Source organism: Pelmatolapia mariae, linkage group LG14 (genome assembly GCF_036321145.2).
Source record: "Pelmatolapia mariae isolate MD_Pm_ZW linkage group LG14, Pm_UMD_F_2, whole genome shotgun sequence".
NCBI lineage: Eukaryota > Metazoa > Chordata > Actinopteri > Cichliformes > Cichlidae > Pelmatolapia > Pelmatolapia mariae.
In genome coordinates, this window is record NC_086239.1 from 1,118,453 (window position 1) to 1,145,676 (window position 27,224).

The window sequence follows — 27,224 nt, forward strand, 5'->3', positions numbered from 1 at the left end:
GTCTACTATTGATCAGAACATAACGATGGAGAAGATCAAGAGAAAGCAGAAGGTGCCAAGCGAGGAGCTGTTTCAGCTCTATAGATGTCGTTTAGGAAAGTAAATAATAATCTTGAAGTTTCAGATGGATGAAAGGGAAAAAGAAAATCAGGCAACATTTGAGTCTTCAGGTGAAACATTTAAGATTTATTATTACCAGACTTCTCCAGGCTTGCAGATTCCCTCTCCCTTCCTTCCTCCAGTTTGATCATGAGACTGCACCCCTCCCCCCTATAAGAGTTCCCCATCATCAAGACACAAAGTCTTCTTCGTGTCATCTCCCATCAAGTTAGGAATAAAAAAAACATAATACAGTCCCACTGCGGTGCGTTATCACTGAGTGCCTTTCTGCACCATCTGTGTGAAGCGGTTGGTGATGCTGAGGGTGGTGTCAATGAATCGCTCCACGCAGCTCACCAGGCACGTCTCTGTCCTGTAGTCCAGCTTTGAGCCTGGAGTGTCCACACATTTATCCCAGCAGACGTCGGTGAAACTGTGCACCTGCAAACCACATGAAACAGACGGGAACTGATTCAGCTCAGTGTTATTTATATAATGTCAAAGCATCACGGCTGATGCCAGTTAATGTTTATTAAAAAAGAAAAGGCTGAAATCTGATTACTGAACACATATAACCAAGACTCATGCCGGACTCTAGAAGACAGCATGTTTCTGTGTGCCTTATGTGGGACTTTCTCTGTGTACAGGAAACTATTTAAATCAATCACACAGAACTGATGTGCATAGAGTTAAAAACACGCATCTTCTGCCTGTTATGGTTGTGATAGCTGTTTCTATGAATGTTTATTTAGAATGAGAGGGGGAAAGGTTACCAGGGCCAGTGTGTAGCTGGCACACTGGATGCTAGTCTACGGAGCAACTAACGTGCACTGCTCTCTGCACCACGATGGTTACTAATTCCCTCACTGACTGGGTGGTGTATATCACTTATAGAACATGGCACCCTGTGAAGCACCCCTTCATAAATTTGTCCCACAGCCACATCCATCTTATTTTCTTATACATCTGCTGTTTAGTGATTCAGCTAACTCCTTTCCTCCTCCTTATTTAGGACATCCACCAATTATCCCAGTTATACCAAAGGTCAAATAAACGATTAATGATCATCTTTAAAGCTGCAATAGAACCACACACAGTACTGAATGGATTACGCCGAGCTTTGAATCCACAGTTAACAAAGCTCAGGATGTGGATCTAGAGGAAATATTAACTCTATGTTCTGGACAAGAACACCTGGACAAGAAGCAGATGTTCTTCCAGCTGTGTGATGTCCAGTTCTAATACAAACTGGTCTCTTGTACAGAGACATTAATGGTCAGCTAAGCACGTGTAAGACGTCAGATCACGTCGTACACTGAACTACATCTGTCGGAGGACAGTCAACCCCCGTCCTCTTACAGACCTGAGCCTGGAACTGCGCTTTCTGCTGCTCGACAGCGATCATGCGCTGCAGCTCCGTCGCCTCTGCCTTCTCCGACGCGCTCAAGTTATCAAAGCCGTCCATGTCTTCTGACCGTCGGCTGCACAGGAGCTCCGAGCACTGCTCAAGCACAGAGGTGACCTTCTCTTCCACCGGCGCGGTTTGGGAAACAGCGCTAATCACACGGTGCCCTGCAGGCGGCGGCGCTTCCTGTTTGCGTTGTTTGACGCGCAAAATGCGACGCAACAAATGACGCGTGCAAAGATGTTTCATGTTGAGCAGCGAACCCCCCAAACACTGACAGGTACGGTTATTAGCTTACAGACGCATGTTTCACATCCAGCTGTAAAGACATATTTTATAGAAGGAATGGCTTAATGAAGGATTACAGAGAATCCACAGTTTATTTTCACATAAAGAAGTCCAAAGTACAGAAAATAAAATAACAACAAACAAAACACTGGTGCTGTTTATTTACCTTTTAATTATGAAAGTGTGTATGAATGAATTATACTGGTGGAGCCAATGTAGTAAAAACACATTTATGTCTTCTTTACCTGATAACAAACATGCATGTGTCTTTACATATATTTCTCAGAGTGTACCCTGGTGGCATTTAGTTCTAATTGTATGTGTCCGATGATGTTCCATGAGTATGGAAGACTAAAACAGTCAGTGAATCAGTCAATCAGCAAATCATTGTTTTAACAAAAAAAAAGGTTGACATTAAAGAGGTACTGCAGATGGTTCTACAATAATTAAGAAATTAAATTAGAAATATCAATTCTGGCCAAATATTAGTGATTTATTGCTTCCCATACATTTTTTATATCATTTGCTGCAATTTGATCAATCGATATTTATTGTCAGACTTTATGTCCATAGTTTAAAAACAAAACAAAACACAAAATATAAAGCTTAATAAAAAAAAGAAAATATCTGTAAACATATAAAACCATAATATAAATAAAACGTATTAATTATTTTAGATTAATTTATTTCTTGTGTTGTTTTGTACAGCCACTGTTGACCACCTTCTAAAAACAGACACTTAATAGGAATGAAACAAATCTGTTACAATATTTTTTTAGTCAACATAGCACACCATATGATACAATTTTAATTATTGGTATTTATTTAAAATACAATAATAATTAGGTGATCATCTCGAACACACACAACCTTTGTGGCGCCACGACGACAGGATTACATCCGGGTTACTGTCGTGACCTTGGTTGGTTGTTCATCATGGCGGCCGTCGTCAGGTTGAGTTCTGTGTGCCGCAGAGGAATTAAACGTAAGTAGCGCTGCTTCTCTCCGGGGTTTATGACTGTTCTAAGTATGTGTGCTTACTTTAGTGCCGCCGTTCGACAGCAGGCCGATTTGACGGAAGTGAAGTCGAGTGTTGGCTGTAGGGACTAAAATGCTGCTGCAGTTGTCCAAACCTTTAATTTTTTTAAAAAAGAGATTTGAGGTCCACATTATAAAATATGATTTCTGAGCTGTAAAATCTTCATCCAGTGACAGTCACAGTAACAGCTCGTCTTATGTTTGAGCCATTCAGCCAAATGACGCCAGCTGCAGACGACAGTTTTAAGTTCACGGTTTGACTGAAGCATTCTGGTGTCAGTATTAGCCGCTTTATTGCTACCTATCAGTGGCCAGCGCCAGCTAGGAGCTAATCCTCTCAGAAGGTGTAATGAGTAGTGCCAAAGGGCGCTTTGCTAGGATGGTGACATCACTGTCGGACCGCGGCGTTATCGCTCAAGACTGTCCACCAAAGATTATTCAGAAGTTGGAGAATTATTACTTTGAAGGAAAAAGGAGGCAAAAGACCTGAATTGCAAGATTTGTAGTCAATGACAGGCCTCTTTAAAAAAATCAAATAAAAATCGGCTCCCTTCCTTTGACATTTTAAAGAGCACAGTAAAGTTTGCGTTAGGATAAGGCTGCTCCCGTTCATTTTTAATTTCTCTTTGCTATTTGGGCTGATTGGGACCTGATGAATGTAAAAACAAAGAATTACCAGATTTATTTATTTTATTTTTACCTGGTTTTTATTTATGAGAAAAATGAGATCCACATATGAGGGCATTCGTTTTAAATTTTAATAGAAGAGTGGCAGTATAATGTCCTCGTAAGTGGATATCAGGCCCATGTAGAGCAGAATTTAATATTTTGGTCTAGACAACAGAAAATGTGATGTCGACATGTGTGGACGCCAGGTCCTGGGAGGTTAAAAAATACATTTGGCATAAAAAGTAAGGAAATTTGGTTTGGGTCATTATTTCTTTGTAACAGTGCTTCTTGGCATTGGAGATGTTGGAAGGCCAGTTATCTCACCTTTAATAGTACCATATTTGTAAGGAAAATAGATTTTTGTGTTGAGCAGTAGAGTTGAGCTCCTGGAACCTTTGCAATGACAATCAGATGCCTGATTAGCAGCACCTGCGAGCATGGACACTGCTCTTGTAGTTGGTGTCTGCTCCAACCACACCACGTTTAACTGATCTGCGTAGGGTCCATGCCATAGGGCAATTTATATACTGATGTTTGAGATGCACTGTTATCTGCAGTGAGCCCTGGTACCACTGAAGGCCATGTTCTATCTATCGGGGGTGTCCTAAGAAGAAGACGACACCACAAAAAGAGTTTCCTCACACCGTAAGCACTTAGGCTACGTTCACTCTGCAGGTCTTAATGCTCAATTCTGATTTTTTTGATCAAATGCGATGTTTTTGTCTGCTTGTTCACACTACAAATAAAATGTGACAGCAAACGTGCTCTAGCGTGAACCCTCAAAGCGTCCCGCATACGCAAAAGAAGACGTCACACACAGCGCGCTCTGTTTAGACCCAGACCAACAGTATTGTTTGACTGATGGACCTTAATATAAAGACTTGTTTACGTTTCCCAATTTTGCTTTAAGTTATAAAGTTATTGTGTTATTTACATTTGGCCTAATAATGATCCTTATTGCTGTTTTAGAGGAGCGGTGCTTCAAAGGATAGTTGCAGATTTCTGTCAGAATCTGCAGATTATACAAATAAAATGTTCACATTTCTCCAACGTTGTCTTCCCAACAGTTTCACTGGATGGCCAGGAAGCGTTCGCCATGTCTTCTCCAGCGCTGATAACTGGCGTCTGTCTTGTGTCAGTGACGTAAAAGACGGATTTAATGCGACCTGACCGTTCAAACAGCAGTCGCTTTCTGAAACATCAGATATGTATCGGATTCAGGACCACATACGAAAGTGACCCAGGTCGGATTCGTGCCGTTCACACTATCATACCATGATCGGATATGAGTCGCATAGGGTCAGAAAAGTCGGATTTGATGCGCTTTCGCCTGCACTGTGAACGTAGCCTTGGAAACCGTAGGCAGTCTGTGAAAGATTTACAGTCAAGGTTTGCAGGACGATTTGCCTGTTGGCTCTCTACCCACACCATCAAGAACAAACTGCTAACAGCGAATCTCCAGTCACATAGGGCAGCAGAATAAGCTGTTTGGAGTTAGCAGAGACAATTAGGCAAGTTTTTCATGACCGCGACCCACAACTGCATTTTGTTTACAAATGTGGGACTGTTCGGGAAATAAACAGGTTTTCCAACAGTATAAGACTTATTGCCACAAAGCATGACAACAAAGAGATAATCAACCAAACACACATTTTTAATCAGACCATAGAGAATAAACTCCCAGTCAGTATTAATAATACAGCCGAGTCAGGAAGAACACTTCATTATTTGCAGTGGAAGTCTGAGTAAAGGCAAAGCTTCTTGGAAAAGATGGGAGTTTAAAAATAATTAGGTTAAAGGAGTGACGTCATACACTTGAAAACATGTCAACACACTGCCTGGTGAAACACCGCCCCCTTGTGGTGAAATTCAACATTGTGCAAATCCAGAAAGTACCTTTTTTAAATTTAGAAACTGAACACACACAAAACATACACAACATTATGAGGAAAGGAAAAGTAAAGCACCAGGTCCCAGATCTGTTCGTGACTTTTTGTTTTCTCTCCTCAGCTCTGTTCTATCAAAGCACGTTGCTGGTCAGGCCGCTGGCTGTACCCCACAAACACCAGGAGCAGCCGTACCTGCTGACGGCGAGGATTCATTCGTCACAGAATCTGCAGGGTCAGTGTTGACGAGCAGAAGTAGGCACGAGAAAGCGTAGCGCCTTGTGTGCAGGTGTTGTACAGAACGAGAGGTACACGTAGAATATTTAAATACCACAACCTCAGAAACCTCTGTGGCAGTCATCAGCTCTGACACACTTAAATCAACAAGCTTTCTAAGCTGCACATGTTCTACTTTTGACTCAAAGTAAGTGTAGTGTGTGTGACACACATTACATTTCAACACCAGTGGAGGTCCAGTGGGGCAGTTCTGGCATCTGAGGAGCTGGGTTAACTTTCCAAAAGCAGAAAATGGCTAGTTCAGACATGTTTTGCATTAACTATAATCTTAATGGAGGGTGAGAGAGAAGCAGAAATGGAGCGTTACACCCCGAGGGCGAAAGGAGGAGTCATTGCAGGCCGATTGTGTCACACGCAGTCATCACTGAGCCTGGAACAACCCTGATGCGATCGTGGTCACAGTCCAGTCGGGCGTGGTCAGGACCACAAACCTGGCAACCGCTCAGCAGGTACAGGTGTCTGAAGTGGAGCAGGATCGCTTTGGTTCCTGTTTTGGATCTTCATGGTTTCGCCCTCACGTGTACACACAAGTGGTTTTTTTTGTCCACATGAACACAGGTGGTGACATTTTTGGCCTGTTTGGTGGTCATGTGGTTTACCCACGATGTGGGTCCAGAATGAAGTCGCCTTCTTTCTGTTTTTGCTCAAATGTCAAAAACAAGTTAATATTGAGCCAGAATATGATTTACCTTTTCTTACTTTAGTGAGTAAGAGTCCTCCTTCTTTTTGTCAGTATTTCTTTGGACTTTCGCTCCTTTTTCACTCCAGTCCTTATACCTGATCAGTTTCACATTTGTAAAGCTGCGTAACACCAACTGTGAGTCTTTCAACAAAGGCACTTAATACGTGCAAAGCAAGATAAAGAAAATAAATCCTTGGCCAATATATCACAGTTTCAAGTGTTTAAATTGTATCGCCCTTAAATTCTACATCGGTTGTAACAATGTGGATTTCCAGCTTATCTTATTATAACAGAAAGGTTTCCAGTCTTTGTTATAGTGAAGAAAGAATCAGTTTTCCTGTCCTGCTGAGAGAGATAAGAGAAATATGCCCGCTTCCTGATTTCTGAGTTCAGCTACATTAGAGGCTTTTGAGCATTAATGATGACTTTATTATTTTTAACCATAAAATCATCATTTAAAACTGCATTTTGTCCATACAAGGACAGTGTCACAGCTCCACGTCTGGTTTGTGCAGCTTAAACAAACTGAACCTGTTAACATGAGGTCAGAGCTGCAGACGTTGTCACCCTCAGACACTCCGATTGGTGCCAAGTTCACTGCTTGCCAGTGACTCTGATGGATTACTGAACATACTTGTTATCTACAATTTGTGCAACATTAGATACAAAAAACTGAAAAAATAATCACAGAAAGATGTTCAGTGACTTCAAGGGTAAAGACACAAGCGGCTCAGTGAAGTAGCCAAACCTAATATACATTTCAGGAGACCCGGTCTTTCCAGTGGAATGTGTAGAATTTGAGATACATGTGACTGAGTCAGATTGAAGTCTGCTCAGAGCTTGACATTGTTCGGCCTTCTGATGGTCTGCAGTTTATCTTGCTTCACAGCGAGTTCCAACTCCAAAGCGGCCTCTCTGCACTGGACGGCAGAGCGAATGCTGAGCGTGCTGCTGCTGGCCATGGGCCCTGTGGCTTATTTCAACCCTGGTCCTGTCATCGATTACTCTCTGGCTGCTGCCCTGACCCTTCACGGACACTGGTAAGACTAGCAGTCAGCTGATCCCTGGTTTCACTTGTTTCTAAAATGTTCGCAAATATTCGCAAACCTCAGGTAAAATATTCCTGACGCCTGTGTTTTATTTGAACAGTGACGCTAAGCTGTCCTTTTTTAGAGCTTTCACTTCCTGAAAGCTCTATAAGCTCTCGTCAGTCTGTCACAATACCAGGACTACTGTCCAGGCTGATTTATGACTAAGAGAGAGAAACAATATTTCCTCATTCAGCTCAGCTGGAATTTACAATATTAGTGTGTCAGACTGCAGAGCGAGGTCTTTGTCGCAGACGTGACGGCTGAGGCTCCTGGCTGTCATCACGTGTGCACAGAGTTCATTCAGATGTTAAGAAAAACACAACATCTGTTGTGCGTGGAAACGTCAGCACGTTTATGGGGCAGTAGTTGATGCATTACTGTCATGGTCAAATTTAGAAACACTGGTCGCACATTTTCCATGTGTGCTGTGCTGTGCAGTCATTTAGAGCGCTTCAGTGTAACCCAGCTGAAGCAAAGGGAGGCCTGTCTTCACTGGCTGCTCATCTTTTCCTCTGCCTGTGCTGTTGCAGGGGTCTCGGGCAGGTGTTGACAGACTACGTTCACGGGGACGCAAAGATCAAGATGGCCAACGCGGCTCTCTTCCTCCTGTCCACGATCACCTTCACTGGTCTTTGCTACTTCAACTACAACGACGTGGGCATATGCAAAGCTGTCGCCCTGCTCTGGAGCAAGTGAATATGACTGTGGGCCGGGACACTCAGGAAGACCGAAACACTGGTCCTGGCTGCGTGTTTAACAAAAGAAATCGGTGTGTTCTCTGTAAATATCATTTCGACAATATTTCATTGATTCAAAAGTGTTTGTGTTCATTGATTCAAGCTTTGTCTTTGTGTTCATTGATTGGGTTGTTCCTGAGTAACTGTGGACTAAATTTAAGCTACAAACACGTTTTAACAACACAGCCATGACTTGATCAAGTCTTATGGAATACAGCTGTCTGAGCGCTCGTTCATTCTTTGTCATTTGCGTCCTTTGTGTGGCTGATCTCTTAAACATGTTTACTTCCAGTGTGTGCACATGCTGCCTTTTCTCTTACACCTATCAGCAGCAGCACACACTAACCCCTGTTTGAAAACCATTTCCATGCCCCACCTAGTGTTTTAGTCTCATTGTGACCAGGCTGTCCCTGCAATGCTGCGGCTGTACAGAGAGCCGTGGGCTCTGCTGTAGGAGCAGACAGCGTGTGCTCATATGAAGGTTTATTAATGCTCTGCTTGAAGGTTTAATAAAGGTCAGACTGGCTAAATCTTAAATTCAACCAAACCAGTGATGCTAACACTACCTGTCCATGTCCAGCTGACTGGGGGTGAAATTATCAGCTCCAAACTTCCATCATGTTCCTGCCTCGGAGGTATTTTAACCTTCGAGGCAGGAACAGGACACGACTGCGTCTCTATGGGGTCATGTTATACTTTGTATGTGAATCAGTTTCTGCTGCAATCTGCAAATTTCAAAGAAACAAAAAGCCTTTAAAATAAATGTTTATTTGGATCAGTTTGTGAAAATTCCAGGACTGTTCCTAAATCAGTAAAATAAGATTTAATATGGCAGTCCATTACATTATAATCTTGGAACATGCACTTATACACAGTACACACATACAGTCTTTGCATGCAGCTTCCACACCAGCACTTCTTTGTGTTTGGCTGGAGTGAGTGTGATGTCACAACACCTGTGCAGTAAACATGTTTTATTCCAGCTTCCACATTTGGTGTCACTCTGTTCTTTCCATCAAGGCTCAGCTGGGGTGTACTACAGAGCAGTGGATGGGTTAGCAGGTTATGTTGAGCTTATAGAGTATACATGTCGACCCCGAGTGCGTACGTGCCACGGCTCCACTTTAACCTTTTTACACTGGCCGAATATTAATAATGTTTCATCAGAAAAATTCATCTCACATTACTCTTGACTACTTTACAGCGCTGGTGTTGCCTTTTATTTTTATAGGATTTACAGATTTCCTCTGACGTGTTTGTCATCTTACCCGTCATCTCTGACGGGATAGTCGAGTTAGATCATGCTAACAGAGCCTGGCCGTTTTCAACTTTCTTTGAAGTAAAGCCCTTTGAGGGTCTCGAAAAGCGCTATATAAATGCAATCCATTATTATTATTATTATTATTAGAGAAGTACAAAGCCTTTATTCTTATGTACAAATGCTAATAGCTAGATTGTTGTATGAGCTTATAGTTCTAATTTTGGGTTCAATCTGAGGTTACACTGGCCCAAACCAAACATGCTTCTGTGCAACCTCACAATATTCAATGATTAACTGAATACAAACAAAATCTCAAATGAGATAAAACTCATTTCAAAGCTGCCTTTAACTAAAGATTTGTGGTCAACACAATGAATGGACACATTTTAACCTTAAAATGATACAACAGGGAACATGTTGAGGTTCCATATGGTTTGAGATCAGATTTGTTCCGTTTAAATCACGAAGTGACTCTGAGTTATGACTTTAAGAAGCTGTTACATCGGATATCTGCATTCGATCAAGTCAGATGACTTTTTTTCCATTATTTAGACAACTTCTTTAATTATTTAAGCGCAAACTGAACTCTCATATCAACAACATCATCTTCAGGAAGCAGGGTCAGTTTATAAAGACTGTTTTCATCCACAACTCCAAGAACTTTTTTGGGATCTGCTGAGAACACAAACTTAAACCTGTTACTTCCAGGAAGTCGCGTCTGGTAGAACAAAGCCTCGTGATTCGTTCCAGGGATGTCTGTGGGGGGCGTCTATGGAGAGACATAAGGAGAAAAAGAGTAACAATCCCTGTATCATCCTGATGCACAGCAGATCAAGTATAGTGGACCTTTCACACATGGAGATTAAACTGTTGTTTTCTTTTGAAGTTTTTACTGTATCAAATGTTCAGTATGTGTTTGTCACTTAATATCAGTTTGGTTGATCCTGATCAACTTACACATGAAACATGATTGTAAAGTATAATGTACACCATATTGCCAAAAGCATTGGCTCAACTGCTATCATACATACATATGAACTAGAGTGACATCCCATTCTTAAGGGGCTGCATCCTTCAGAGGCTGCATTTGAAGGCCGATTATGTCACAGCCAGGCGGCGAAGGCTGCTCCAAGTGCGGCCGACAAATGCGTCCGTCAGCTCCTAAAATTTGAAGGATGGGTCGGGTGTATCCTTCGTGGCCAAACCTATCCCAGAATTTTGTCTTGATGCACGCTCAATCATCCAGGTAAGTAAATCTCCAAAAGTTGATTCTGTTCATCTGGACGTAGCGTTTTGTGGGAGAAACGTTTCGTCACTCATCCAGGTGACTTCTTCAGTCTCAGCTGTCTGCAGGTTTCCCCAAATCTTATAAACAGGACATTTGCATAATGACTGAAACCAGCCCACTGAAGGAACAATGGGCTGGGAGGTCAGTTCCATGATCATTAATATGCAAATTCTCATGACCATTGATCAACAACCACTGATCAAAGCTCATTGATCAAAGACCACTGATAAATGGCCATGAGTACCATTCACATTGTGACGTTTCTCCGACTGAAAACTACGTCCACAGGGCTCGCAAAATCGCTAGCCCGACGTCCCGGGGCTAGCGATTTTTCCAGTCGGGCTACCAAAATCCATTTCAGCCCTGCCCGTCGGGCTATCATAGGAAGGAAAGATATGTCAATGCTTTTGCATTCTTTCGCAAATGTAGCTGAGTAATTATGTCATCGGCATCGATGAGCCACTGTCAATATGTGACACATTGAAATCGCTTTTGAATTTGCGCTTGTTTTTTGCTTTCACTTTCACTTTGCGATCGCGCGAACTGTGTATAGAGAGCAGCAGCACTGATTGGTAAGTCACAGATTAATTGCGCACCAATTCCTCTGGCATCGTCTTATCAATCGTTAGCTTACTATCAAACATGACAAGTGAAATCTCCTGCAGCAAGCTTAAACATGTGATAGAGGTTGATTGCGCAGAGAATTGCTGATCGTTATGTAAGTACATGTGTAAAAGCAGATGGATTTACGCAGGTATTTTAGTTCTGCAGAGCCAAACAAGACAGAAGGGGCAGCCAAAGAAAAGCCTACCACAAAACGGAAAAGTTATGACAAATCAGACTATGAGGCAAAAGGAAAGCGCAGCTTTTTTGGTTTCATGGACAAAAGAATTTATGTGGCTGGAATATGACGAGCTAAATAACAATGTTCTGCCGGGTGTGTTGTGAGTTTCCCTCGATTTCTGAGTCGACAAGCGCCTTTGTTACTGGGACCAGTAATTTTAAGAAAGACCCCATCAGAACCCATGAGAAATGCAAGAAATGCATTATTGCTCAGTCTGCAGTATCTTTCCCAGAACAAACACCAATTGCAAAAAACATACTAAAAATAAACCAAGCATAACAAGAAGTCCTGAAAAAGCTGTTTAGAACAGCGTGCTATGTTGCAAAGAGTGAACTACCACTGGCAAAATTTAGCAGTCTTTGCAAACTTCAAAAAGCAAATGTCCTAGATCTTGGTTCCACTTGCCTCTTACCCGTGATTTCAGTGGAAATTTCAGATTCAGGATCTGACACAGACTGATTCATGTTCTACACAGTTCTTGCAAGTTCATAGAAATTTCTGTTCAATTAGAACCAAATATTTGAGTTGATGATTGTAATTTGTTGTTGTAATTTGTGTTTTAAATATTTTTAGACTGATGTTTTGTTTCCTTTACAATATTATACATTAAAGTATAATATTGTAAAGGAAACAAAACATCAATCAAAAAATTGTCCTCTTTTTTTTTTTATTCGGGCTACTTAAATTTATTTTGGGCTACCAAAAACTGACGAGTGCCTGCCCGAAGGGCTACCAGGGATTTTGAAATTTTGCGAGCCCTGGTCCAGATGAACAGAATCACCTTTTGGGGATTTACTTACCCGGATGATTGAGCCTGTATCAAGACGTTTCATGGAAACCCATTCCATGAAGCTCTCTACATACTGCTCTTCAGCTAATCTGACAGTCACATGAAGTTTGAAGGCACTATATGCCTGAGTTCCCGAATGCAATGATTTGAATGGGTGTGTCAATACTTCTGGTAATATATTTGTATATCAGGCAGCATTAACCGCTTTATATTAAATACTTTATATGAATATTTTATTTCTGTTAGGACTTCCAACTCCCAACTCTTATGACAAAGTTTAATAAAAACTTGTTAAAAAAAAAAGTACATCCCTATGGCGGGGTGTAGTTTGTGGTCTGATCCACTTTAAGAGGCTGGGATATCTGGCACGTTGTTAGGGGCCTTCAGTCCCTGTACAACCTGATTTGTCCTGCCGGCAGCAAGTTGGACTTGTTTCTGATAGGTGGCAGATTCCGTCAGGGATGCCCTGTCACCACTTGTGTTCATAATTATTATGGACAACATATCTAGGTGTGGTGGAGGGTCTCCATGTTAGCGACCTTGGGATTTCATCTTTGCTTTTTGCCAGGTCAAGGACAAATTACTACTCCAGGAAGGACGACGTGATTAGCGACAACTTTGCCAAATGTTTTTGAAAGGAACAGCAGTCGTGAACAGTAGAATGCAGGGAGGGTTATAATAAGCTGAGAGAAGATGCTGACTATTTTACAGTAACCTGGAGTGAAGAAATAGATTGATTTATAATAAAGTGAAGACGGGAGATGTCAGATAGAACCTCTTTAATGAATTTAGGAAAGTTATTGTCGGCTGGACAGGAAGAAGTGGGCATATCAAGGAGACATGGAGGCATGGAAAGCAGACTAAGCGGGATTCGTGAGTCTGCTGATGGTGTCAACCAGGAACGATGACAATCAATGTTAAATCAACTAGTAAAATAAGATGGTTTTATTCATCTAAAGAGCTGGTTGAACATGGTTAGTAACTCCTAACCAGGAGGAAGTAGTGAACATGGAGATCAGTGATTTCTACCTGTGGTCAGCTTTTGCACACTCTTCTGTGGTAACAGATGTGATTGGTGCTCCAGGGTGAAAGATTGGAGAACTGATAAAAGCCAGATTAGCCCCACAGTCCAGAACTGATAAACATTGAATATAAACCAATTAACTAGATCATTAATGAGGTGTAGATAGAGATTAGAGAGGAAAGCTGACAGGCCAAGAGTAAAATCCAGATCCACTGTGGGCTCACCAACATGTTGCACCAAAATGCAGTTAGAGATTATCAGTATTTAATTTTAAGTCTCCTATCACAATGATTTTAGCAAACTGGATCACAGTAGATAAACACATCCTATAGAATTGATTCTGAAAATCACTGTAGGTGTCATGGTCGACTCAGGGTTTTGTGTTTCTTTATATCATCCTATGTTGTTGTTTATTCTATTGTGTCTTTTGTTTGGGTTTGCTGTGTGTTTGGGTTTTGTTTTATGCCTGCCTGTGTTCCCTCTGTCTGTCCACCGTGTCTGCTTGTAAGTCTGTTAAGTTCAGTGTCTTCTCGGGTCCTCTGTGTGTTAGTTTCCTGTTTTATTCTGAAGGTCCTTGTCTCATGTGGGTGTGTTCAGTTTACGTTTCCCCTGTCTCGTCAGCTGTGATTTCTTCCAGGTGTGTTCCCCTCCTGTCTCCCATCCTCTGATCACTGCTGTGTGCATTTAAGCCCTGTGTGTTCTCCTGCCTGTTGCCGGTTCGTCTTCGTTCATGTCCTCCGTCATCCTGAGTGGTTTCCCTGCGTCTGTCTGCGTGTCTCTGTCCCTCTCCCCGTTCGGTTATCATTTCAGGTTTGCTTTTTAGTTTTCCCAGTTTAGGTTACTCTGTTCTGTTTCTCGCTTCCCTCGCCTTGTGTATTTGTTCCACCTCCTTCAATAAAGCCTCCTCACTTCTGAAGTGCCTGCGTTTTGGGTCCGTAAATAATTCCACACGACTGCTGCCCTAGCCGTGACAGTAGGGTTTGGGAGATCAGTATATAACAGAACGTCAAAGTGGATCTTTATGCTGAATTTAAAAAATCCAGTAATTCAAAAGAATGAAATGAGTCAAGCGTAAACTGAACACATGTTACTCTGTTCTTCAAAGCAAGGAGCAGAGAGAGAGATGGGGAAATCAGGTGGACTGAAAGATGTTTTTCCAGCATCTAACAGCAACACTTGTTCCTGTAATCACCATCAAAACTGTTATTGGGAAAAAGCCTTGTTCAAACCACCTGTTCAACAAGTTCCAGCATGAAGAGAAGGTAATTTTGTAGCTGCCGAATCAATCAGTGTTTAACACAGTGAAAACCTTCAGTAACTTTACAGCAGCTAAAATGAAAGCAGACAGACTGTTAACTTGGTGTGATGCAATATTTAAATCAGGCAGGTTGCTGAAGGCTGCCAGCAGCCATCCCATTTTATATACTTGAAACGAGCAGGGGTGAATCTAAAGGGGGGCATGGAGTGTAGTAGATCCCATTTTTTCAGGGCTTTGGTAACATTGTTTTGGAATAAAAATCAACTTTATTAATTAAACTGTATTCATTTTTAAAAATATAAAAATAAAAGGTTTTTGTGGGCCTGTAAAATTACACAGTTACTGATATACTGGTTTCTTGTTATTATCTAAACCATCAGACTGCCCAGTTTTCTGCAGCACAGGCCAAACCTCAGAGATACACACAGAGTATACTGCTGATTAACTTTGAATGTCAGCTTCAAAGCATTGAGCAAAATGCTTCCAGTACAGATGTTATCTTTGTTTTTAATGTGAAATGAGATGAATATCAGAATAACTGAGTGCACTAAAACCAACTCTGAATGACTTTTTTTGTACTTACCATTGGTACAGCTTGAATTTTGTGCTCCTTACAACATACCACCATTGTCTGGTCATTCTTTTGGGCATATATCATGACTGGCAACTTTTCCTGATCGTTTAGAGAAGAGCTCCGATAGGTCCTGATGCAGAGTTTCTTCTCTGAAGAGGAAACAAGGACAAGCAAGAGCAGCATGTCATTCAGCTATGTCTTGTTTTAAAGAACAAAGGTGATGATATACTGCTGTTCTGTTCATCTATATGTGTCTGTGTTTGTTCTGTTTGCAAATCAGGACAGACCAAACTGCAGCGCTCCACAAACTTATTAGTTCAGCTTTTAATGGACCGACCAATTTAAAATCCTGAGGTTACGCTTTGACAGGCAGCAGCTGTAGTGACTACAGATTTGGACATATGATATTATTATATCTGTTATATTTGGGACTCACATTAACACTAAACACTAAACTTAGCTACATGTTAGGGTTGAAATTCAACCACATTAAGAGAGACTCACTGCAGAGGCAGCTCGTCATGTTGCTGGTTGCTGTAATCATTTCTAATGTGAATCCCTCTCCACAGTGTAGACCTCTGCAGTTGTTCTACAAATGTATTGTTCACTTAAAGGTACAGTCAGTGGTCATTACTTCCATCCACTTAAACAATTCAGGGTCGCAGGGAGCTGGAGCCTCTCCCAGCTGCCATAGGGTGAGAGGCAGGGTACCCCCTGGACAGGTCACCAGTGTGTCACAGAGACACATAACCACTCACATATAGGTGTGAATAATCGTTTAACCTAACCCCACTAATTGCATGTCTTTGACTGTGGGAGGAAGCCGGAGTATCCGAAGAGATCCCACACAGAAATGGGAGATCATGCAAACTCCACAAAGAAAGGCCCTGGCTAAATAGTGGATTCAAACCCAGGACCTTCTTGCTGTGAGGCGACACTGCTAACCACCGTGCTGACCCTTTTTTTTTTTTTTAACTTTATTAACAGTTATGCTGTGATAGGTGTAGGCTGCTGCATGATGCATTGAGTACTTCTTCAGTCACCTTTCTCACTCACTATGTGTTTATACATCTCTGTGCATTGAGTCATTACCGACTTACTGAATGAACAAGAAACACTCATCACGGGAGATCGTGCATCATGGGAAGCCCCAGCAGCCGAGGCCTATTGCAATGTAATTAAGGGAGGATTTGGGGTCACCTGATCCAGCCCTGCCTGACTAAGCAGGCCAAAACATGCCTGAGCATCCGAGTCGGAGCAGACAAATGTCCATCAACATGCGTCAACAGCTTTATTCTCTAAATAATAAATGCACCAATTTCCAGCAAGTTGCTTTATTCTTACAAAATTTCAACAATGTTGAAGAAGCTAGCGCACAAGTTCTTTTTTTTTTGGAATACTTTATTGATATTGATTATTGGGCACCCGGGGAGCAGTGTGTAGGGACAGTACCTTTGCTCAGGGGTATCGAACCCCTGCCCTTCTGATCATGGGGCCACCACTCTACCTACTGAGCTATCCCTGCCAAGTTCAACCAACCTGAACTGAAAAGTCAGTAACCATAACAACAAGAAGAACTCTGTCTTACCACAGCAGGTCTGGAGCACGAATGTGTCTTCTTGGTTTAAAATCAGGTATCCAGCACCGTTCTTGCCCTCAATGGACCAATGATGCTCTTTTGACTTTCTGAAATCATCCTCCTCCAAATCTGTATTTTTGAGAGAACAACACGACAATGATCTTCACATCACGCCTCACAATACTACTCTTCTATCATATTCTAAAATGAAATTAAATAAGAGAAATATTAAAATCTTTTACCCTGTTGAACCACTTTTAGATTTTCAGAGGACGCGTTCACATATTGAAAAAAAGACAATAGAAATAAAATTTAAATAATTGTATAATTAACCTATAATAATGACATTATTAAATGTACAGACTGGGCAACTACTGAGAAAGTATAAAATGCCTTTTACCTCCAAAGTAGAAGGAATCCTCAGCTGTATCCAAAAACTCAACATTGATGCAGCTGTTGGACTCCATCAGGTAGACTAACACAAACACAGAGTCCTTTGTTGGTTAATGAATACGGTGCACAGCAAATCCTAGTTAAACACATTTATAACCAAAGCCACTTGTGCTGAACGCAGTGTACAGCTGTCTACACAAAAGAACCAAATATCCATACACATACAGTGGACCTCGCTCTTATTTTGAAAATTCATTCAATAACCCGATTCGAGCCCTGGCTTGGACAGTCTTGGTTGTTGTGTCCTTGGGCAAGACACTTCACCCGTTGCCTACTGGTGGTGGTCAGAGGGCCCGGTGGCGCCACTGTCCGGCAGCCTCGCCTCTGTCAGTGCGCCCCAGGGCAGCTGTGGCTACAATGTAGCTGCCATCACCAGTGTGTGAATGTGTGTGTGAATGGGTGGATGACTGGTTGTGTAAAGCCCTTTGGGGTCCTTAGGGACTAGTAAAGTGCTATATAAATACAGGCCATTTACCATTTAACCAGCTGGCGCTCTGGCTCTACAAAGCTCTGCATCATGTTTACACGTTTTAATAAAAATGTTAGTTGCTCTTTTATCTTAGCTGCACAAAAGTAAAGGAAAGTGTTAAAAACAATGAAAACTGTCCACTGCCATCTGTCAAGGTTTCTCTGCTGACTCTTTTTTTGACACACTCATTCCCTCTGTGGTTAATGCTGCTCTTGCTCTGGGTAGTTTTTCAACTAATCAGCATCCTGTCTACACACAATATCATAACCTGTCAGGATATGGGCAGCAGACACCAATTTCATTTTGTGGCAACTTTCAAACATGATATGTGCTGTGATGTGCTGCACGCTTTAATCTCTTGATCGCTTCCTGCTGCACACGTCTTTGAAGATGTTGAAGTCAAAGTTCTTTGACTGCAAAATGTTCACATGCAGCTAGTGTAACTGCATCTAGCAGCATGCAGGGAAAAGGATGTTATAAACTGACCATGGATATCAGAAAGATAAAGCTGATAAAGAAAATCCTTAAAGTGCATAGAATAACTGTACAGGTAACTGTGACCTGTGGCCTAAACTTCATTAAGAGTAGGAAGGAGCTATGTCATGCTTCATTCAGTGCTTTTAGTAATTCACGAGTTACCAGCTTGCACTTTTAAAATGCATTCCCCAACAATGGAAATAAAAAAGAATCTACATTGTACTTTAAAAATACTTTAAATGTAAGAAGCAGTGAAACGTGGCACCTGGAGACAAGTTTAAACAAAAACTCTGAACATGACCTGGTTATGTGTTCAGAGTATGTTACCATGGTAATACAGCCAGGTAAAAATAGAGATACATCACCCCTCTAGAGAACAGGAACTACAAACCTCACTCTGGGGAATGTCACTACTTCTCATCGCAACCAAACACACACAGAGCACTATACAGATAAGCGACAAGAAAAAAAACAAAAACAAAGTCCTAGTAAGGTGCACAACCTTAGCATTTATCTTCCAAATTTCCTGAACTCTTCTGGACACATGAACAGCATTCCTTCAAAAGATATTTGCTACTTTATTAGTAACAGTGATGAGGCCTAATGCATCAGGCCACAGGATGAGCAGGTGTTAAGTTGTGCTAAGTCATTAATGTGCATTAGCCGTCACCATGATAGAATAAATCAGCTGTGCTGTAAAGGCCAGGTCAGTGCAGGATGGACTAAAGTATTTGGTATCAATTGTAAGAAGTGAAAGTGGAATCAGAGAGCTTTCACAAAGTTCAAACACTTAGTGGTTTTATTCAGACAATGAGGCACGCCTGTCCTCTTATTATCCTGAATTTCAAGTCCACTCCAAGTTAGCCTTGGCGATGCCAAAATAAACAACTATAGGGGTCTAATCCACTGGTACAGAGAGTCAAACAGAGACGAAAGAAAGCAATAAAACACCATCCCCAAAAGGTTGATTCTGTTCTCTGGATGTAACGCTTTCAGCGGGAGAAACATTTCGTCACACATCCAGGTGACCTCTTCAGTCTTAGCTGACTGCAGGTTTCCCCAACCTTATAAACAGGACACTTACATAATGACTGAAACCAGCCCACTGACTAACAATGTGCTGTGAGCTAACTAGTTTCAGTATTTATACAAATGGGCTGTTTAAAAATTGGGGAAACCTGCAGTCAGCTGAGACTAAAGGAGAATAAGTATATTAAAATATATTAATTAAAAAAAGAAATAAATGCTAAATTAAAAGGCTTGAGTAGTGCCTCTACAGGGGATTAAACGCTGGTTAAACATATTACATTCAGTTATTCTCATAGATGCTAATCTGAGCAGCTGCTCAAACTTGCCTGGTTTTTAGACCAGACATGGTCAGAGCTGCCGTCTTCTCAGAAGGAATAAGCACACAAATTTGGAAAAGTTGGCTGGATTTGTACAAAATGAAAGGGCTGGTAATGGACAGATGCAAGGATACTGATGCTTAAACCCTCGTGTAATAAAGAAGATGCATGTTGTATCACAAGATGGATCAATTTGTTTCACTAACTCATCTATACAAGGCTTTTTGTGGAGGGTACAGCAGCCGTGGCTGTTTGTCTTAGAACAACTGTGATCTCCACATTTGGACTTTGTTCTTGAAATAGACTTACAACTTTATTCACAAAATGATCGATAATATGTGTTCTAAATGTGGCCCTAAATCCCTTTGTTGCATTAATTTATATCTATGTTTAGATTTGACAGGGCAAGTACTGTTTGCCCTACTTGTCCTGACGAAACCCCTCTGTTCTAACCGCTGCCAAATAAGACTACACTGAGAAGAGAAATATGTCAGACTTTATCACCTTATCATGTTTTCCATCTGAGTATATTCAAGCCCACTCCCATTCCATATCTACCTCTGCTAGTGCCAACCCACAGTGGTCACGCCCACCTCTGCCCTCAGAGGTGGACAAAAGTGAGAGCGCTGCAGTCATCAGACGCCCGGTGTTACAGCTATATAACAGAACACATTCAGGTCATTCCTCAGGCTCCTCGGGGGTTGTTCACGCGTGTCGTAGCATCACAGAAGATAAAGGCGTGTTAACAGCCTGTTATACCGAGCCCGATGACCCATAATGCCACACAAAAGTTCACCCATAAAGTCGGCTTTCAGCAAACTTCAGCCTGTTTAGGATTCGTTCACTTTGGGTCAGTGTTATAACCCTCCGCTCCCCCAAAAATGCTTTTTTATTCGACATGTGTCTGAATGTTTCGTGGTCCGCTATTAACCTCAGCTAACAGTCCGAATTTAGACAGCGAAAGGTTCGTGACGTTCCTGTTTATCGGTCACGGAGCTCAGAGTAAAAAAACACTAAAACATTCATATTTAAGTTTCGCCACGACTGTGACCGGACGCCTTCCAGTCACGTTTGCAGCTTCAACCATAAATATAACCATCACATACCTTTGGAGATGCTTTGAAACCCTGCAGAAGTTTTCTTTGTCCTCGGAAGGTCTGCACTTACTTCCCTTTGAATGGCAGAGAAATGAGCCCGTTTGTAGGAGGGGAAAACTGCACCTCACCCCTTTACTGTGCCTTCATATGTCACTTTGCCTCAACGCGTTACAGCGTCACACTTTCTCACACTGTGTGAGAGACGGAGAGCAGGGCGGGGGCTTTCAAGTCTAAGGGCGGAAGTAAAAAAGGAAGGAATCGAGATTAAGTGAAACAAAAATCCGATTTCTTGTTTCATTTTCTCTGGTCTCAAGCCAGTTCACGTCGAAATGTAACTTGATTGAATTTATGTACTGCTTACTGCCTCTAAATTTAGTGCAAAAGTCTTGAGTGGAGTCTTTATGTTTCGCTTCAAATGAGTCACAAACGTTCTTATAATTTTTAAAGTGGTCCTGGCAAGTAGTTGTCCAGGCTTTCTGAAAGTTACTCAGAGTTTACCGGTTTTTAACTCACTGTCAGCCCAGAAGCTGACCACTTCGACAGTATCACGCTCCCTTCTGTCCTCTCTCACTTTCTCTCTCTGACGTGTCTGTGTAAATGAAGTGGTGGGCGTGGTCTCTTCTATCAGAAATCAATGCAGTATTTAAAGTGATATCTACCACCACCATTCCTTGCCAGAGAGCAGCAGAGTGGTTTTTAGTATATATGAAATGAGAGAGGCTCGCTGGTGGATTCAGGACGAAGTGCAAACTCATTCACTCATGTGCAGTGATTTAAAAGCACCATTGTTCACAATTAAGGAACTAAATTTCAAATCCAGATCAGACTTGTTATTAAAAATATTTTACAACACCACACAGAACAAAAAAATTAAAAAATGGTTTGACGTAAATAAGTTATCACTGAATTTGGAAAAAACTAAGTTTATGATATTCGGAAACCGAGCAAAGGAGGAAGAGATAGTATTATCTATAGAGGGACTATTAATTGAAAGAGTGACAGAATTCCGTTTTCTGGGTGTAATAGTGGATGACAAGTTAACATGGAAATCTCATATTAAACATGTTAAAAAAAAGTTGGCTAAAAGTATTTATATCATGGGTAATGTTAGATATATATTAGATTACAAGACAATGAGAATATTATATTTTTCATTATTTCTACCCTATCTGAGTTATTGTGTTGAAGTATGGGGGAATACATACGTGACCAATATGAAACCATTATACTTATTACAGAGAGAGCGCTTCGAGTTATGCATAATGTTAAATATAGAGAACACACTAATAGTTTGTTTATAAAATCGAAATTATTAAAACTAGAAGATATAGTGAAATTACAGACATTAATTATTATGTTTAGGGCAAAAAATAAAACACTACCTCTTAAGTTACAAAGTTTATTTGTATTGTGTTCAGAAAATGGGGACGGCAGAAGGAAGTTTTACTTTAAGCATCGGTTTGCTCGAACCACACAAAGGCAAATATGTCCAACGGTCATATGCATAAGAAACTGGAATTCTCTCCATGATCATCTTAAGGGTTGTACAAATGTTTCTCAATTTAAAATCTGCTATAAGAATAAAATGATAAACCAATATGAAGAAGCTGAAAATAACAGAATTTAATTGTAGAAAAAATTATCCTTTTAGTTTGATATTTAGTGGTATTGCTCATTGTTGAGTATATTGTTCTGTTTGGTTTGTTTTGTTTTGTTATGTGCAGAATATTGTCAGAGTGTAATTTTGGTTGCCTACTTGTATTGTCACAGATAGGGGGCAGGTGTCAATAAGAATTTATTCTTCTTCCTGCTCCTTTTCATGCATGGAAACAGTGTTACTTTAATTGAAAGGAAGGTCGTGTATAGGAAATGAATTACTGCTGTACCATGTGTGAAACAAAATAAATAAATAAACAGACAGAACAGGCTGTGATTTATACGAGTTCCATCACGTCCAGCAGAGGAAGCCAATGGAGCGGATTATTTGCCAAAAAATGAGGCATATGAGGGATTTTATGATGGATTTTTTCTGCAGTATGGTTCATCAGAATTCATGAAAAGTTAATAAATGAAACATTGGAAAGGCATGTTGGAAAGTGAAGACAAAAGAAGGCATGCATTTCAATATAGAACAAAAAAAGGTTCTTTGGCAAGAGAAGAGACTCAGTTGTTGTTACGGACTGAGACGTGACAGCTATGGGCTCAGGATGGGGGTTTCCCTTACTCTGACAGGAAGGGCTTTGGAGTTGACGTCACGCCGCAATGCATTGTGGGAGCGCGGCACCATTTTAGCAGGCCACGAATCAAAACAAACACTCTGCGTTGGAAGGAAAAAGGACGGTATAGAAACAGATTGCGTCCGAATGCAAAGAGTACTTGCAATGCTGGTTCATTCAGTCTTTGAGAGTGCAGTACCTGAAACACACACAGACAAAGTTCATTTAAAGACAAGAACTTTAATGAGCTAAGGCCGACACAAATGTTTTTTTAATCTACTTTCAAATCCATTTATCACAAATGTAACAAATAAAGTGTTTATAAATGTATCACATACATGCAATTTTTTATCTTTTTATGTATCCATCTATAGAACGCTGCATGTTGTATTCTAAACCTGCCTGTTCTCTTTCAGAAACCCGCCTGCAAAAAATGAACCTAATGTATGTAATGCAAGCATGTAATCACTTTCAAGATGGAGAAAGCATAAAGTTCGACTTTAAGTGACAATTATGAATCACTTAATATGATAAAGAGATTCTGCAGGTCATTGATCAATGTATAAAACTAAAATAGAATATATTTTTAGTTACACAGCACATAAACACGGAAGCAAAATGTATAATTAGGATTATTTATAATAAATATGAATTAATTAGTGCAATTTCTTTAACCATAGAGAATGACTAAATCATTACCATAAATCACATCAATGCACTGAACTCACTATGTTATCCATCTAACAGAGCCTCCATATGTTCTCACTGTAATTTCCCCCTCATGAATGAATTTATGCTTGCAGTAATCTGAATGTTCGGGGGAAAATCAAACGCATTTTACTCGCAGTACTGAAGCTGACTTACCTAATGACGGCGAATTCACAACTTAAAAATAGCCAAATCTTGTACCCAATCCTTGGTGGATGTGCGCCTCCACACATTTATAATTACGAAATTGGTTCGCCGTGTATGCGCTGACTCCACAGACGAGGTACGAAAATATATCAGGCTACATCAATAGCGGTTGGTCTTCAGGGTTTCTACTCCACTGCCGTTATTTCATACGGGTCCACATTTCCAATGCACACTATTTTTTGCAAGTACCGTCTCTTTGCATCCGGACGCAATCTGTCTCTATAACGTCTTTTTTCTTTTGAGCTGCTTTTAAGTATGGTTCGTAGCAATCTTCCTTCCAACACAGAGTGTTTGTTTTGATTCGTGACCTGCTAAAATGGTGCCGCGCTCCCACAATGCATTGCGGCATGATGTCAACTCCAAAGCCCTATATAATCAGATGGCAAAAGTGACTATAAGAGCATTGAAACAGTCCGGCACATCCTACTTGGGTGCAAGAAGTATTTCCATCACAGGAGAAAGCTGTTCAGAGAGCGTGGATCAACTGTATTTTCAGTTTGTTGGAATTGGAATTACTCTATGAATATTTACCATTAAATATACCTTTTTTCCATTACATAAGCTCATAAAAATACTGAAAACACCTTTAAACCATGGGGCTTTCAGGTGAACCTCAAAAGAGGGCTTTTTTCTTTTTAATCTTAGTAGCTCCATGGTGTAGTGTTTTATGCATTTGCCTAATAAGCAAGCACGCCCTAGTGTGATTTCAGGAGACAAATCCTCCAGTGATTTGTGTAAGAAAGGGCATGTGGTGGAAAACTGTGACAAAATGTGAACTGCTACTGTGACACCCCCTTATAAAAGTAGATTTCCTCTTGAATCAACATCACGCTGACCTATTAATCATTTGTGGTGGAAATTTGTTAAGCCTGCAGACACAATGAACAGTTAAAACTCAACACCTTTATTTCCCATCCATGAGGACACACGTAAGTCAGGACCAGACGCACTAAAACTAAGTGACATCAAAGCATTTTCATCAAGACAATACATTAAAGAGAAATCCCAATACACATTCAAAAATTTGAAAAAAAGCAACCAGCTAACTCGAGGTGTGAGCCAGTGCACATATCAGTCATTCTAGCACCAGTTTTAAATGGTATCTTTAGACACTTTGAGCTAGCAGCATCTCTTAAAAACACATCGATCCTTTAACTGGAACTGCTTCCAAATAGAGCACATTTCATTCATAATATTTTCAATCCAAACCCATTATGTATGAATGATTTCGTGTGAAAATGTTTGTGTGAAATGTTGTGGTGATTCTCAGGTTGGGGGATTGGTGTTGATACTGGAATGCAAAATTAACACCAATGGAAGAAGGAGAAGAATAGGTCAAAGCCATCAAGTCCTCAGTTTAGAAAAGAAGAGGCGAAACAAGCAAAAGATAAATGTAAGCAGATGTGTCATTGGATAATGGCAGGTATTATGTACGACATGTATCCTGAAACATGATAACATTCCTTAGCAGGGATTGGGAAAACTTCTGTTTACGTTCTTTTAGCTACTTGGCTATGGTGGTAAACAGCAGACAGACAGTAGACAGTGGTGTGGCTTATTGAATGTTTTGGACTGTGTTCAGGACCTTAACTCAAAACACAGCTCTATTGCTGGATGGAAAGATAAATACAATGCTAGATCAGGAGAAATTCAAAACTAAACTCACAGAGAAACACACAGCTATGAGGGAAAACACAACACCGGACAGAGGGAAACAGAGGGCTTAAATACACCAGGAATGACGAGGGAACAGGAAACACACAGGGAACACAGCTGAGAAAAATCAGACACAACGAGACAGAAGAAGCAAAACTAAACACACTGAACATGGAGCGCAAAATAAAACAGGAAACACTAAGACACAGACTAACTCACAACATGACATGGGAACTGAGAGCAAAGAACACTTGGGGAAATGAGACAGATTAAGGAGATAACGGGAGGAGACAACGCAAGGGCATCGATTTGGCATGGACGGAAGGGACATGTCCCCACCAATATCCAGCGATTATTGAATTGTCCCCACCAATAATTTGATCTCTGCGAGTAAAGAAAAACAAACCCGATAGAAAGGAAAAAACCCCCCCGATCTGTCAACGTCTCATTCACCCAGCGGTGTGGAAAGAGTTAAATTACGTTCTCTCCTACCTCATGTGACAAATATGGCCAATGTGATTGGCTGTGCCTTTCAGGGAGCTCTGTTTAGTTTTAGCAGCGGCAAGCCTGCACTGCGAGGAGGAGAGGAGGATGGCAGCAAAGAGGAAGAACCTGGATATAAGAAAGTATTTTTCAAAGAAACCTGTAAGTTACTTAAAGTCAAGTTCACTCATAAAATGTGTCCATCATAATAACGTTACAGGCTATGCTAGGCTTTGGTCCACGTCAGTCTAAAATTGTATGTAACCATGAATAACGTGTTTTGGAAACTAACTGCACAACAGGCAGCACTATTAGTTATCGCAGTCTCTCAGAGCAGCATTTCTAATTTTGATTGAAACTGTCAGAGAAGACGGAGCCTCGAGCAAGCCAGGATATTAGTTTACAGAGGCCGTTAAAATTATATGTTTAACGTTAAAATGTTGGTGACACAATAATTTCATCCTAATGGTACTAATATATTCATAGGGTTAATTTTTGAGACAAAATATCATGAGGTAGTCATGATTTTGCAAATATTCCACCTTGTAGTGCAGTTTGCACAAATTGTTTTAAAAATGCACTCACCCTACAAACCTTACTGATGAGTCAAGATCTGCACAAAGTGACAGAAACACTGAAGCAGCTACACATTTTATTCTTATTGTCATGTATGTCCTATTTGTCAGCTGACAGAAGAACCAACACAAAGCTCAGAGAGTAACGGTGATACAAGATCACAGGTGAAATTGGATGATGATGATGGTTCATGACTGTATTTGAAGCACATGTGTGACTGCATGTATGTGGAGTGTCTCACTGTTATTTATCAGGTGACAGAGGCAGCTCTGCCATGTTGTAGCTCAGACAGAGGTGAAGAGGCGAGGTCACAGGTGACTGACTGATGATCTGGTGCTATAGATTAACTAGTATTTATTATCATGACAACTGTTAGGCGGCTGATGTAAATTGATTCATTAGTGTATGTTTGACAAAGAATCTGAATTGACATGTCTCACTTTTTATATGGCACGAATCAATGTGTTATTTTATCAGGTAGCAATATGTCCTAGTGCAGTCAGAGGGGAAGAGCCAGGGCCAAAGGTGAGGCACATCAAGCACAGAATAATAATTTTAATCTGAGGATAAAACACATGTACTGAGGCTGAAAGAAGCTTCAGTGCTCTCAGAAGACTAAAAAGATGGCTAAGGTCAACAATGACTCAAATGAGATTAAACAATGCTGCTGTATGCCATGTCCACCAGGAGAGACTGGACAGTATAGATGTAAAACAAATATGCCAG

The 27,224-nt window shown here is 40.9% G+C and overlaps 2 protein-coding genes across 2 annotated transcripts; one reads left to right on the forward strand and one right to left on the reverse strand.

Annotated features, from left to right (window-relative positions):
• Positions 1-171: 171 nt before the first annotated feature.
• Positions 172-1,768, reverse strand: timm8b (translocase of inner mitochondrial membrane 8 homolog B (yeast)). Its single transcript, XM_063492781.1, has 2 exons — positions 1,463-1,768; positions 172-540 (listed from the first exon to the last, which is right to left on the reverse strand). The coding sequence occupies exons 1-2, from the start codon at positions 1,751-1,753 to the stop codon at positions 373-375; spliced, it is 459 nt and encodes a 152-aa protein (XP_063348851.1). The 5' UTR covers positions 1,754-1,768; the 3' UTR covers positions 172-372.
• Positions 1,769-2,654: 886 nt separating this feature from the next.
• On the forward strand, positions 2,655-9,181 carry sdhdb (succinate dehydrogenase complex, subunit D, integral membrane protein b). The gene is made up of 4 exons (XM_063492780.1): positions 2,655-2,777; positions 5,510-5,620; positions 7,254-7,404; positions 7,986-9,181. The coding sequence occupies exons 1-4, from the start codon at positions 2,729-2,731 to the stop codon at positions 8,149-8,151; spliced, it is 477 nt and encodes a 158-aa protein (XP_063348850.1). The 5' UTR covers positions 2,655-2,728; the 3' UTR covers positions 8,152-9,181.
• Positions 9,182-27,224: the final 18,043 nt, after the last annotated feature.